The sequence below is a fragment of the Xenopus tropicalis genome, chromosome 8, assembly GCF_000004195.4.
Source record: "Xenopus tropicalis strain Nigerian chromosome 8, UCB_Xtro_10.0, whole genome shotgun sequence".
In the NCBI taxonomy this organism is placed as follows: Eukaryota; Metazoa; Chordata; class Amphibia; order Anura; family Pipidae; genus Xenopus; species Xenopus tropicalis.
In genome coordinates, this window is record NC_030684.2 from 126,456,579 (window position 1) to 126,471,920 (window position 15,342).

At 39.7% G+C, this 15,342-nt stretch overlaps 1 protein-coding gene and 2 long non-coding RNA genes across 3 annotated transcripts; all 3 read right to left on the minus strand.

Annotated features, from left to right (window-relative positions):
- Window positions 1-5,046: 5,046 nt before the first annotated feature.
- LOC105948302 (protein kinase C, brain isozyme-like) lies at window positions 5,047-8,260 on the minus strand. The gene is made up of 6 exons (XM_012969863.3): window positions 8,185-8,260; window positions 8,011-8,102; window positions 6,528-7,556; window positions 6,190-6,297; window positions 5,923-6,003; window positions 5,047-5,740 (listed from the first exon to the last, which is right to left on the minus strand). Exons 3-6 carry the CDS (start codon window positions 6,648-6,650, stop codon window positions 5,390-5,392), a joined length of 663 nt encoding a protein of 220 aa, XP_012825317.2. The 5' UTR covers window positions 6,651-7,556; window positions 8,011-8,102; window positions 8,185-8,260; the 3' UTR covers window positions 5,047-5,389.
- Window positions 8,261-8,895: 635 nt separating this feature from the next.
- Window positions 8,896-10,152, minus strand: LOC116406618. Its single transcript, XR_004219708.1, has 3 exons — window positions 10,020-10,152; window positions 9,655-9,710; window positions 8,896-8,980 (listed from the first exon to the last, which is right to left on the minus strand). It is a non-coding gene; the product is annotated as an uncharacterized LOC116406618 (long non-coding RNA).
- A 2,139-nt stretch (window positions 10,153-12,291) lies between these two features.
- Window positions 12,292-15,105, minus strand: LOC116406567. The gene is made up of 5 exons (XR_004219572.1): window positions 14,821-15,105; window positions 13,975-14,032; window positions 13,609-13,664; window positions 12,658-12,715; window positions 12,292-12,347 (listed from the first exon to the last, which is right to left on the minus strand). It is a non-coding gene; the product is annotated as an uncharacterized LOC116406567 (long non-coding RNA).
- Window positions 15,106-15,342: the final 237 nt, after the last annotated feature.

The following is a 15,342-nucleotide window of genomic DNA, read 5'->3' on the forward strand; positions in this document are numbered from 1 at the left end:
TACAGACCCATACTGACCTATCTATACACTCACATACAGACCCACACTGACCTATCTATCCACTCACATACAGACCCATACTGACCTATCTATCCACTCACATACAGACCCATACTGACCTATCTATCCACTCACATACAGACCCATACTGACCTATCTATACACTCACATACATAAACTATACATACAAACATAAATACTAACTGTAGATATTAGTATCACAATAGCCTTGGATACTATGCTTGTTCAAGAACTCACCCAGGCCCCTCTTATAGGCATTAACAGAATCTGCCATTACAGCATCACTAGGAAGGGCATTCCCCAACCTCACTGCCCTCACCCTGAGGAACCCCCTACGCTGCTTCAAATGGAACCTCCGTTCCTCTAATCTAAAGAGGGGCCTCTGGTGCGCTGATCGTTTTTATGGGAAAAAAAGCACATCTCCTATACCAATTAAGGATTGTGATGATTGTGATTGGCTATTTGGTAGCCCCATGCATTCTTGGAGTGAACCTGTGTCTCCAAGCCAAAGATTTAAAAATGGGCACCTCCTTTAAGGCCACGGGGAGCAACATCAAAGGGGTTGAAGAGCAACATTTTGCTTCTGAGCCACTGGTTGGGGATCACTGCTCAACATAAGTCACCATGAAGGATGAAGAGTAGGGACTGCCACAAACTAATGCTTCAGTTTCTACAATGATTATTTGTTGACAATACCTTTACAGGTACGAAAGATCCCATGCAATGCAAATCATGCAGCACAAGGAAAAGCTAAAAGCTCCATGATTATATACTAATCATTGCCTTATTCACGACCCAATCCACAACCAGCTGACCACCATTATCAGAAGTGGGCAGGGGTAGAAATATAAAAGTTAAAAAATATAGATAATATATGTAAAATAATATAAGAAATATGGACAAGACCTGCAATCCAACCCACATCCAAAAATCCTAACCACAACCTGCAGGGTACCAGCCTTTCTTTGTGGGGCTTACAGATCCATAATGTCTTGATCATGATCTTATTTGCTTCTTAAATATGGATACAAAATATGGATACAAAATTGGCTGGCTCTTATGGAACTTTACAGTCATTGTTCACTGTAAACTGTTTAGAAAATGTGTGCCTAGGGGGAAAGCCCATATACTTATTGATAGTGCTTACTGAGAAAGCCATAGAAGTTGTTTCTGCTTTGCTGGTTATGGCCCCATTTAACTTGCTATATTGCGCATTAAAGCAGTCAACTGCTGACTGGACCTAATTTCCAATAAGCATTAGTTAGGCTATTAGGATGTCTATCTACTATGTGTCATGAACCTAAGGGAGCTATGTAATAAAAGGCACTAAAGGCACCTACGGTGGGCAATATTGCCCGATGCGGTCCCCAATCCGACTAGATTTTCTAACCTGCCCGGTCAAGATCTGGCCGATTTGAGGCCAGATATCGGTCGGGCAGGCCGTCGGGAGTGCCCATACACAGGCCGATTAGCTGCCGAGTTGGTCCAAGGGACTGATATCGGCAGCTACTATCGGCCCGTATATGGGGACCTTAAGTTTGCCCAGGACTAGTAACCCATAGCAACCAATCAAGATTTACTGGTCACCTGTTTAAAAGCCAACATCTTATTGGTTGCTATGGGTTACTGCTCCTGGGCAATCCTAGTGCCTTTTATTACATTTTTTTGTGCATACGCAGTTGACCTTTATAAGTGGGACTAGACTGAAGCGACTTCTTCCCTCCACCTTTCTGTACAGTTGTAACTTTGCAGGGTTTGAGAGAGCTGTATGGGAAGTGGCTAGACTAGATCATGCCCTGTATTTAATGAATCTTTCATATAGCGCTGCTGAATCTCATGTCTCATTTAGAAGTATAACTGTTTAATGTTGGAAAGGCATCCAAATGCATAATTCTCATTGTGTAGTTTCAGTAGCTTGCAGTATTTTTCAAACAGTACAAATTAGAATATTTATATAAAGTGCTCAGAAGTACATGAGATCCCCTTTTATGGCATCACTGTCTCTTTTAATAATAACATACATTGGTTGCAGAGAAGAGCAGCCCTGTAACAAGTATTAAATAATTCCTTGTTGATGCAATAGTTGCGGTTTGTCACTTGGTTCAGCCCTTGGGCAATGTGTGTCCTGTGATATCATCTGTCAGATTATCAAATTGCTCCTTATCAGGGGTGCTGCTATTTTTTGTTTTATGGGAACTGAATGTATAGAAATATAAGGCAAGAAAGGACCCCCCGCCACTGCTACTATACATCGACCAACATGCATTCAGAACATGTGTTTATAAAAAGTGTCCAGTACTGTTATTAGTTATAGATGTCACATGACCCACTGAAACAAATGTGCTTAGAAATAATGTCCCACAGTTATGAAATAAGAAAATATTGCAAGTTAGCTTGCAACTCCCTTCTAGTATCCTTATGACTTACACTTGGGGGTACATTACAGTATCCTTTTTAATACTTGCATGGTACTCTATTCTCAAGGGGGTACATTATCCCTTATAATACATGAGTGATACTCAGAGTTCCCTGTATAACTCAGCCTGCAGCCTTGTGCCTTTATATGGGCACAGAACCCCTCAGTGACTTCTAATATCCTTATCATTTACAGTAGGGGGTACATTATCCCTTATAATACATGAGTGATACTCAGAGTTCCCTGTATAACTCAGCCTGCAGCCTTGTGCCTTTATATGGGCACAGAACCCCTCAGTGACTGCTAATATCCTTATCATTTACAGTAGGGGGTACATTATCCCTTATAATACATGAGTGATACTCAGAGTTGCCTGTATAACTCAACCTGCAGCCTTGTGCCTTTATATGGTCACAGAACCCCTCAGTTACTTCTAATATCCTTATCATTTATAGTAGGGGGTACATTATCCCTTATAATGCATAAGTGATACTCGGAGTTCCCTGTATAACTCAGCCTGCAGCCTTGTGCCTTTATATGGTCACAGAACCCTTCAGTGACTTCTAATATCCTTATCATTTACAGTAGGGGGTACATTATCCCCCTAATACAGTTAATAGTCCCACACATTAAGAAGCCCCCATGCATCATGAATCTTAGACAACGGGTTCAATCATTTAAGCACTGCATGAAAAAGTAATAAGGGATAAGATACAGGAATACATTTCAAGTCAGGAACATAATATTTGTAGTTGGATAGAGAACTGGCTGGGGGATAGATTACAGACAGTGGTGGGAAATGTAACAACCAAACAAAAGGCATTTGTGAATACACAGCTAAAGAGATGGTAGTCGGCTCATCATATCCAGTTCCCTAAGGCTGAAGGTCCTTTAGTGCCCATATAACACCGGATACTCGGGTTCCTCAGTGCCCATATAACACCAGATACTCGGGTTCCTCAGTGCCCCTATAACACCGGATACTCGGGTTCCTCAGTGCCCATATAACACCGGATACTCGGGTTCCTCGTTCCTCGGTGCCCATATAACACCAGATACTCGGGTTCCTCAGTGCCCATATAACACCGGATACTCGGGTTCCTCAGTGCCCATATAACACCAGATACTCGGGTTCCTCAGTGCCCCTATAACACCGGATACTCGGGTTCCTCAGTGCCCATATAACACCGGATACTCGGGTTCCTCGTTCCTCGGTGCCCATATAACACCAGATACTCGGGTACCTCAGTGCCCATATAACACCAGATACTCGGGTTCCTCAGTGCCCATATAACACCGGATACTTGGGTACCTCAGTGCCCATATAACACGGGATACTCGGGTTCCTCTGTGCCCATATAACACAGGATACTCGGGTAGCTCGGTGCCCATATAACACTGGATACTCGGGTTCCTCAGTGCCCATATAATACGGATACTCGGGTACCTTGGTGCTCATATAACACCGGATACTCGGGTTCCTCTGTGCCCATATAACACCGGATACTCGGGTACCTTGGTGCCCATATAACACCGGATACTCGGGTACCTCAGTGCCCATATAACACCGGATACTCGGGTTCCTCAGTGCCCATATAACACCGGATACTCAGGTTCCTCAGTGCCCATATAACACCGGATACTCGGGTTCTTCAGTGCCCATATAACACCGGATACTCGGGTTCTTCAGTGCCCATATAACACCAGATACTCGGGTACCTCAGTGCCCATATAACACTGGATACTCGGGTTCCTCTGTGCCCATTTAACACTGGATACTCAGGTACCTTGGTGCCCATATAACACCGGATACTCTGGTTCCTCAGTGCCCATATAACACCGGAAACTCGGGTTCCTCAGTGCCTATATAACACTGGATACTCGGGTTCCAATAAGGGTAAATGTTAAAGTGAGATTACTTGCCCGCAGTAGTGAAGACTTATTATTTCTGAAAGTTTACCAATTGGTAAATATGTCCTTAAAAAAACCCACAAAATAAATGGATACAGATAGGTCGAATTTCTTCTGGCTACCAAAGGCCCCATGTCTCTATGGGGTGTATTTCTTAACATTGGAGACAAACATCACAATTACACACGGCTTTAAAATTCATATAACTTTATTCAAGTACAATTTAAATATATTGTCTGTACATACTTTCATATAAAAAATATACATTTGAATAGAAGAAAATAGGAAGTGGTGTGTCCCATATGAAGTTTCCCTGCCATTCGGCATTATATACAGAATCTAGTAGGATTAAGTCTAAAGCAACTGGACTTTGACTTTTCTTTAAAGAGAACCTGTCAGTTTTCAGTTAACAATAGGAATGTGTTTAGAGTGTTCAGTGTAATGATGTACCATAACTTTTTTTTAAAAAAACAATGATCAGAAGCAGTAGTTTTAAAACTGTGCACGAGCCGACTTTCTTGAAAGTGGGAGTGCAAAGCCCAATGGGAAAAGAAAAAGAGCTGAACTCTCCTGAGATTCCCTCTAAACCGTTTGAATGAGCAGGAGAAGAACAGAGAACGAAGAACAGAGAATGTGGAAGAAAGGTTTTTTTTTATTATTATTATTATTAGAGAAGACTCCAAGTTTACTGTGCTTCAGCCAGCGCTGCGCAATCCCTGCATCCTTCTCTTTACTAACGGAGGAGTTTGTGATACTGCGTGAGGCACCGCCCCCCCCCCCCTGCGCCTGTGACCAGAGCCGGAGGCCTTCGCTCTGCAGCCTCGGGTCAGAGGCAGGCGATTGGGCGGCTGCAGAGGGAACTCGTCTGGTCAGAGGCAGGCGGGCCGGCAGCTGCAGAGGGAACTCGTCTGGTCAGAGGCAGGCGGGCCGGCAGCTGCAGAGGGAACTCGTCTGGTCAGAGGCAGGCGGGCCGGCAGCTGCAGAGGGAACTCCTATGGTCAGAGGCAGGCGGGCCAGCGGCTGCAGAGGGAACTCCTATGATCAGAGGAAGGTGGGCCGGCAGCAGCAGCAGAGGGAACTCACTTCTTCAACTGGCTCTTGGGCTGAATTTGAGTCTTCTGCTAAGTCACGCAGTTCTTCACACGACTCACTATCTAGACTTGAGCTGTCGTCTGTGTCGTGAAATTCTACAGCAGCTTCTTTGACTGAACTTTTGCCTTCTGCAGACTCACAAAATTCATCAAATGCTTCTTGGACACCTCTCGATAAGTGCATTATAAGATGGGGTGGTGTTTGAATAGATATTTGTTCCTCTGCAGTACATTTCCCACATGGCTTAGGAATAAATGGGGGCCTCACATGTTTCTTCTTCAGTGCATTCCAGTCTATTGTCTGTAAAACAGGAAAGCATACGTAGTCAAGGGTGAGACACAATAGAGAAGCTTTATCTGGTACAAAGAGTCCAAGGGCACAATAAATAAATCAAATCTATGCATAACAGTCATGAGAAATAAAATCTACAGCCATTTCTATGTACAGGATTGCCATGAAAAAAGCATGAAATATGATCATACCGAGAAGAAAGGATGGGCCGCCACATCTTCAGCACCATTTGCGCTCGATCCCAGACGGCAACTACCATTTTTCATCAACAGCTACATGAAAGAAAATAGTTGTTACACACACACAAATGTATATAGCGCAGTCCAGAAGCTGAATCAGTTTAACATGTAATTAAATCACATTTAATAGTTTGTCCATTGGCTCAGTAACTTATCATTTTAAAAAAAGTCTTTTAAGGTTAGAAATCTCAGACAGAGGTATCATTTCTGATAACTTACTCCTTCTATGATGTTTCTGGTTTGTCTTGGGATTGCCTTCGTATACATCACTGGTGCTTCTGTCACCATTAATGCCAGATCCTTCAAAGTATTTGCTAAAAATGGAGGCTGAAAAACAGAAAAGCCAAAGTTAGGAGAAATCAGCAACAATGCCACAGCACTGGGTTCTAGCTTCTGCCCTCTGCAGATTAGCTAACAATAAGCTGGCTGGGCAATCAGTGCATCATGGGGATATTCCAGTGGGGCGCAGTGACCACATACAGTAGGTGTTTGTACCATAATGTAAGAAAGCAGAGTTACAAAGCCACATAATAACGAAAAAGATGTTTTATACTTACATGCCCAACAACCATTTTATAGATCATTGCTCCTAAAGCCCACCAGTCCACGGATCTAGTATAGGGTCTGGCTTCATATACTTCAGGAGCTTTATAGAGCGGAGTTCCTACTGGTTGGTTCATAGTGCAACCATAGCCAATTCCTTAAGCAGAGACAAAGCAATGTAAGCTATAGATCACTGAGGCTTATTTACTAATATATATATATAAAGGCACAATAACCCAACCCAGTTCAGACTAATAAAGGCGATGATTTTACTAATTATCACCTGTAAAAACATCTACTAAGATCTTACCTGCTATGCTCAGACCAAAATCTGAAATTTTAGCATAACCGTCTTTATCTATTAGGACATTTGCAGGTTTCAAATCCCTGTAAAGGAAGAAACATTTGTAAGTGAATGCAATAATGGAATTAGTAATACTGTTAAAAATATATCATGTTTATTATGCCAAAACCGTATAACATAGGTTAAGCAAACATAGTAATCTAATAACTATGCACTCATTCGTTCAGCACTTTGCAAATTATTTGAGAGAAACAAACACCAGTGAGTTTATTTCACTGACTATTGTTATGCTACAATATTATTGGAAGGCGCAATTCTGTTGGTACACATATAAATGGCACCCTTGAGCATCTTTGTATGTTTTGTACCCAGCCAATGATATTTACGAGACTAAAGCTACAAGCCACTTACCGGTGGACAATACCATTCTCATGCAAGAACTGAATTCCTAGAACAATGCAAGCTGAATAAAATCTGCAAAGAGAAATAAATCAGTTAATATTCATCCATAAAAGCAGGTGAATTTGTTAATGTTGGGACGTATTATGCCCGTTATACTTACACAGCTGATGAATGCGAAATTGCACCCTTTTTGATGACTGACTCTAAGTCACCTCCAGTGGCTAATTCCATGGAGAAGAAGACCCGATGCTCACTTTGGAAAGCAGAGATCAACCCCATAACGAAAGGGGTTCTCTGAATCTGCACAAATTTCATGATGTTCTTCTCTAGCAATAGGCTGAAAGATAAAAGCATCAGGAATGAGGAATAGGGAAACCCCACAGCTGGCCTTATGGGAAAGGAGCTGCGGCAAAGTAAATAGTGATTCAGTATTGTGGGCCCCTTATTTTCTTGCCATTTGAGGCCTATTAAATTCTCTGCTAATTTGTTGAATACAAGTAAAAATGATTTGCAATGGGGAATAGCAGTTAAGATGCAGATGACCCCTTTTGATCCAATGTTCTACATTACATAGCCTCCTATTGCACCATCACCAAGTTCCACATTACAGTATGTAGCCTCCCACTGTTACATTAACCAGTGTCCCATCACATATCCTTCCATTGTCCCTTCACCCTTTGCCTCATCCCATAGCACTTCCATGTTATCCCATCAGTACTTTGCCACTGGGTACTTCACCAATGGGTGTTGCTGGGTAAAGTCTGTAAAATGTTCATCACAAATATACTGACCTTTTGAGCATCTGATTCTTATGAATATCTGCCTTATTCATAGCTTTGATGGCGACCATATTTTGTGTTTTTTTATGTTCTGCCAGATAAACCTGGAAAAAAGAGAGTTTCATAATGTATTCTGAATATATGATTAAATAGCGTAAAGTTCATTTGGGGGCTTAAGTAACTTACCTTCCCAAAGCTACCTTTGCCAAGGAATTTACAGAATCGAAAGTCCTCGACTGATGTCCAAGAGATCTTCTCAATACTAAAATAGGATAGAAAGAATGTATTATATTGCTTCCAGCGTCCTGAAAAGGCAACAACGCATTACAGGTATCGGACCTGTTATCCAGAATGCTTTGGACCAGGGGTTTCCCTAATATGGATCTCCATACCTTAAGTCTACTAAAAAACATAATTTAAACATTAACATTACCCCAATAGGATTGTGTTTCCTCCAATAAGGATTAATTATATCTTAGTTGGGATCAAGTACATGTACTGTTTTATTATTACAGAGAAAAGGGAATCATTTAACCATTAAATAAACCCAATAGGGCTGTTCTGCCCCTAATAAGGGGTAATTATATCTTAGTTGGGATCAAGTACAGGTACTGTTTTATTATTACAGAGAAAAGGGAATCATTTAACCATGAAATAAACCCAATAGGGCTGTTCTGCCCCCAATAAGGGGTAATTATATCTTAGTTGGGATCAAGTATAAGGTTCTGTTTTATTATTACAGAGAAAAATAAAATCATTTGAACAAATCTGAATTGTTTGATTAAAACGGAGTCTATGGGAAATTGCCTTTCTGTAATTCAGAGCTTTCTGGATAATGGATCCCATACCTGTACTAACGCTATAGATATATAAGTTATAATTTAACTTACAGTGAAATTGTATCATCCTGGACTGCAATATCGGCTTCAATCTCTTCTGCCCTTGCCAGCTCCTGGCAGACAGGAGAGTTTTGTATGGAAGGCTAAAGAAGAAAATAAGATTCCATGAATATGTTTCAAGAAACATAAATAGCTGATTTAGATGTTTCCAGAACACTTAGAAATGGGGGCGCTCACAAGAGGGAGGTAACATGCTGTTGTGCTTTTCTGAAAAAAGTAGATATGGGGGGATGTGGTAGGATGTTTCATTATCTCTTAGGAGGCCCAGAGTGGATTCCCTGCTACCCTAATGTGGAATTCAAGCCTTTTACCCATTTCCCTTTCTGAGCAGTTGTCATTTAACTTAAATTTCACTGAATAAATGTATTGCACTCTAATTATTGTTTCTTTATATTTCATATTGGATTAACCCTGCAGTGATCATTTGTGGCTTATTATCAGTTCAGCTGTTACAGCGGAGACCCTAGGGAATCGAAATCTACTGTTTGTATGTAATAATAGGAAATAAATCATTCAATGTAAAAGTGGGATGGATTTTGCCCATAAAATGCTCATACAGATGTATTGGCTACGTCCAGTGAGTAAAGGGCCAAATCTGCAAGAATGCCTTTTCTGTAATTGGCCTTCGTATTTCTCAATAACCCACTCTAGTACTGTTCCAAACTAGAACTGTTCCTTATTAAACTGAATTCAAGGCTCCAGCACCACCAGTTGCACAGCATTAATAGAAATAATAACATCAATGTCGTTTACTTACTGTGGAATTTTCAAGATCATCACTTTCAGTTTCACTGTCAGAACTCTCTTCTTTTTCTGCAAAAACCAACAAAAAGGTTAAAATGTTTGTACAGAAATGTGGGTAACTATACATAAAAAGGAGAGTTCATGGGTTTTTAGCATTTTTTTATTGTAGACTGATAAGTGCCAGGATATGGCAGCATTTAGTCCAGGTCTAAACACAGGGCCTGAATATTTATATTAAGTATAATTGCCCTTCAGCTAATGTCAAGGTTCATGTCAACAATAGTTGATGTACACCTACTCCTTGCACTAAATACAAATAGTAGCTCACAGTACAATAACATAGGGCAATAGAAGGAAGCGATTGCTGAAATACTTTACCTTCAGATTTCTCGGCGTCTTCCACAAATGTGAATTTGACCTGTTTGACTCTAGGTTCCTAATAAATATAAAACAAAATAAATATCCAAGAAGAAAACAAAACAAAATATCATGCTGACTTCAGGCACGCACGCATAAATGTGCACTTTAGCTCAGTCACACAGGGGCTTATGGGACTCATTTGTTATTGAGTAGTTCCAACATTTGTGTTTGTTCAGTGCAGGTGTCACGTTAATACAATACAGGCCATACATGCAACGATGATATGGTACGAAACCTCGTTTCATACGATATTTGGTGCGTGTATGGTGCACCAAGAAACATAAATAGCTGATTTAAATGTTTCCAGAACACTTAGAAAAGGGGGCGCTCACAAGAGGGAGGTAACATGCTGTTGTGCTTTTCTGAAAAAAGTAGATATGGCGGGATATGGTAGGATGTTTCATTATCTCTTAGGAGGCCCAGAGTGGATTCCCTGCTGCCCTAATGTGGAATTCAAGCCTTTTACCCATTTCCCTTTCTGAGCAGTTGTCATTTAACTTAAATTTCACTGAATAAATGTATTGCACTCTAATTATTGTTTCTTTATATTTCATATTGGATTAACCCTGCAGTGATCATTTGTGGCTTATTATCAGTTCAGCTGTTACAGCGGAGACCCTAGGGAATCGAAATCTACTGTTTGTATGTAATAATAGGAAATAAATCATTCAATGTAAAAGTGGGATGGATTTTGCCCATAAAATGCTCATACAGATGTATTGGCTACGTCCAGTGAGTAAAGGGCCAAATCTGCAAGAATGCCTTTTCTGTAATTGGCCTTCGTATTTCTCAATAACCCACTCTAGTACTGTTCCAAACTAGAACTGTTCCTTATTAAACTGAATTCAAGGCTCCAGCACCACCAGTTGCACAGCATTAATAGAAATAATAACATCAATGTCGTTTACTTACTGTGGAATTTTCAAGATCATCACTTTCAGTTTCACTGTCAGAACTCTCTTCTTTTTCTGCAAAAACCAACAAAAAGGTTAAAATGTTTGTACAGAAATGTGGGTAACTATACATAAAAAGGAGAGTTCATGGGTTTTTAGCATTTTTTTATTGTAGACTGATAAGTGCCAGGATATGGCAGCATTTAGTCCAGGTCTAAACACAGGGCCTGAATATTTATATTAAGTATAATTGCCCTTCAGCTAATGTCAAGGTTCATGTCAACAATAGTTGATGTACACCTACTCCTTGCACTAAATACAAATAGTAGCTCACAGTACAATAACATAGGGCAATAGAAGGAAGCGATTGCTGAAATACTTTACCTTCAGATTTCTCGGCGTCTTCCACAAATGTGAATTTGACCTGTTTGACTCTAGGTTCCTAATAAATATAAAACAAAATAAATATCCAAGAAGAAAACAAAACAAAATATCATGCTGACTTCAGGCACGCACGCATAAATGTGCACTTTAGCTCAGTCACACAGGGGCTTATGGGACTCATTTGTTATTGAGTAGTTCCAACATTTGTGTTTGTTCAGTGCAGGTGTCACGTTAATACAATACAGGCCATACATGCAACGATGATATGGTACGAAACCTCGTTTCATACGATATTTGGTGCGTGTATGGTGCACCAAGAAACATAAATAGCTGATTTAAATGTTTCCAGAACACTTAGAAAAGGGGGCGCTCACAAGAGGGAGGTAACATGCTGTTGTGCTTTTCTGAAAAAAGTAGATATGGCGGGATATGGTAGGATGTTTCATTATCTCTTAGGAGGCCCAGAGTGGATTCCCTGCTGCCCTAATGTGGAATTCAAGCCTTTTACCCATTTCCCTTTCTGAGCAGTTGTCATTTAACTTAAATTTCACTGAATAAATGTATTGCACTCTAATTATTGTTTCTTTATATTTCATATTGGATTAACCCTGCAGTGATCATTTGTGGCTTATTATCAGTTCAGCTGTTACAGCGAGACCCTAGGGAATCGAAATCTACTGTTTGTATGTAATAATAGGAAATAAATCATTCAATGTAAAAGTGGGATGCATTTTGCCCATAAAATGCTCATACAGATGTATTGGCTACATCCAGTGAGTAAAGGGCCAAATCTGCAAGAATGCCTTTTCTGTCATTGGCCTTCGTATTTCTCAATAACCCACTCTAGTACTGTTCCAAACTAGAACTGTTCCTTATTAAACTGAATTCAAGGCTCCAGCACCACCAGTTGCACAGCATTAATAGAAATAATAACATCAATGTCGTTTACTTACTGTGGAATTTTCAAGATCATCACTTTCAGTTTCACTGTCAGAACTCTCTTCTTTTTCTGCAAAAACCAACAAAAAGGTTAAAATGTGTGTACAGAAATGTGGGTAACTTTACATAAAAAGGAGAGTTCATGGGTTTTTAGCATTTTTCTTATTGTAGACTGATAAGTGCAAGGATATGGCAGCATTTAGTCCAGGTCTAAACACAGGGCCTGAATATTTATATTAAGTATAATTGCCCTTCAGCTAATGTCAAGGTTCATGTCAACAATATTTGATGTACACCTACTCCTTGCACTAAATACAAATAGTAACTCACAGTACAATAACATAGGGCAATAGAAGGAAGCGATTGCTGAAATACTTTACCTTCAGATTTCTCGGCGTCTTCCACAAATGTGAATTTGACCTGTTTGACTCTAGGTTCCTAATAAATATAAAACAAAATAAATATCCAAGAAGAAAACAAAACAAAATATCATGCTGACTTCAGGCACGCACGCATAAATGTGCACTTTAGCTCAGTCACACAGGGGCTTATGGGACTCATTTGTTATTGAGTAGTTCCAACATTTGTGTTTGTTCAGTGCAGGTGTCACTTTAATACAATACAGGCCATACATGCAACGATGATATGGTACGAAACCTCGTTTCATACGATATTTGGTGCGTGTATGGTGCACCAAGAAACATAAATAGCTGATTTAAATGTTTCCAGAACACTTAGAAAAGGGGGCGCTCACAAGAGGGAGGTAACATGCTGTTGTGCTTTTCTGAAAAAAGTAGATATGGCGGGATATGGTAGGATGTTTCATTATCTCTTAGGAGGCCCAGAGTGGATTCCCTGCTGCCCTAATGTGGAATTCAAGCCTTTTACCCATTTCCCTTTCTGAGCAGTTGTCATTTAACTTAAATTTCACTGAATAAATGTATTGCACTCTAATTATTGTTTCTTTGTATTTCATATTGGATTAACCCTGCAGTGATCATTTGTGGCTTTTTATCAGTTCAGCTGTTACCGCGTAGCCCCTAGGGAATAGAAATCTACTGTTTGTATGTAATAAGAAATAAATCAATCAATGTAAAAGTGGGATGCGTTTTGCCCATAAAATGCTCATACAGATGTATTGGCTACATCCAGTGAGTAAAGGGCCAAATCTGCAATAATGCGTTTTCTGTCATTAGCCTTCGTCTTTCTCAATAACCCACTCTAGTACTGTTCCAAACGAGTACTGTTCCTTATTAAACTGAATTCAAGGCTCCAGCACCACCAGTTGCACAGCATTAATAGAAATAATAACATCAATGTTGTTTACTTACTGTGGAATTTTCAAGATCATCACTTTCAGTTTCACTGTCAGAACTCTCTTTTTTTTCTGCAAAAACCAACAAAAAGGTTAAAATGTTTGTACAGAAATGTGGGTAACTATACATAAAAAGGAGAGTTCATGGGTTTTTAGCATTTTTCTTATTGTAGACAGATGAGTGCAAGGATATGGCAGCATTTAGTCCAGGTCTAAACACAGGGCCTGAATATTTATATTAAGTATAATTGCCCTTCAGCTAATGTCAAGGTTCATGTCAACAAAATTTGATGTACACCTACTCCTTTCACTAAATACAAATAGTAACTCACAGTACAATAACATAGGGCAATAGAAGGAAGCGATTGCTGAAATACTTTACCTTCAGATTTCTTGGCTTCTTTCACAAATATGAATTTGACATGTTTAACTCTAGGTTCCTAAAAAAATATAAAACAAAATAAATATCCAAGAAGAAAACAAAATATTATGCTAACCTCAGGCACGCACGCATAAATGTGCAGCTCAGTCACACAGGGGCTTATGGGACTTTTTTGTTATTGAGTCGTTCCAACATTTGTTCAGTGCAGGTGTCACTTTAATTCTCTTTTTTGTTACTTCTATCAGTGCCTAACATGGTACGATGTTTTGCTGCAATATAAGGATCTGGGATGTTCAATAGACTGTACCATGTTAAGTATGCAGGGTTGGGTTGACTCGTCGATCGCCCGGATTAAAAGATTTTGATCGGGCGTCACTGAAGGAGCCTGAACAAAATCTGCGTTCAGGGCTGATTCATCAGGTGAAGATAGATTGGTAGAATTCCAATTGTTTCTGCCTCCACATCTGACAATTCAGCTCTGAACATCAGTGGGGGAAATGAACAATCTTTCCTGCGAAAAGATTGGAATTGCCACGTGTATGGCCAGCTTTAATGAGGTCTCTCCCTTCTACCACCATTATGACCTGATTGCTGACTAAGGAGTCAAATGATTGGATCATCCCAGCATGTTGGTGGCCAAATCAGATAATATATGTCCAGCTTTACACCTGCATATGCCAAAATGGGATTACACTCATTCATCACTTGCTTACTTTAATTAATCTCTTTCTGAATGATATGATCTCTTCCTTTATCCCATGTTCCCATTCTAGTATAGTCCCAATCCCACAATGTGTAATGTTATGTACTAATTGTGAAATGTTTAAGATGGACAGTTCTACTTACTGTTCTTTCTGTAGCAATACAGGTATCAAGTGACACAGTTTGAGATTTCCTGGCTTCTTGCACCAGTATGAATCTCTCTTGCTTTGGAACATTCTGAGTGGCACTTTCTAAGATGCTTCCAGATTCCTAAAGAACAATAAAACATTCAATTACAAATATACTATATGTATTAATGCACAATCCTTATATATAGACAAGTGCCCAAACTTGCACCTTCGCTCTGTGCGACAGGAGATTATGGTGTTTTATTTTCCTTTTGGGAAAAAGTTACAATATTTAATTCTCATGTGCATTCACTAAGATTATACACTAGGTCTGGATCAAAAAATGATCACAAAAAATGCTAAATGAGGCTTTGGATTTCAAAAGCAAATAATGTAGAGAAACTATAAATAGTTAGATGTAGGTATCTAAAATGACAAAAAATTGATAGAACCATGGTATTATTTGCGGTAAATAAGGGACTGCTGATTTTTTTTTACTTTCCCTCAACTTAAACCAAGCCCATTGGTACTTACAGCT

Coding starts and splice junctions, on each gene's coding strand:
- LOC105948302 (XM_012969863.3), bottom strand. CDS start 6,650: ATGAACCAACCAGTAGGAACTCCGCTCTATAAAGCTCCTGAAGTATAT. Junction 6,004..6,189: donor CCAGAAACATCATAGAAGGA/GTAAGTTATCAG, acceptor TCTTTCATGTAG/CTGTTGATGAAAAATGGTAG. Junction 5,741..5,922: donor CGGCCCATCCTTTCTTCTCG/GTATGATCATAT, acceptor CCTGTTTTACAG/ACAATAGACTGGAATGCACT.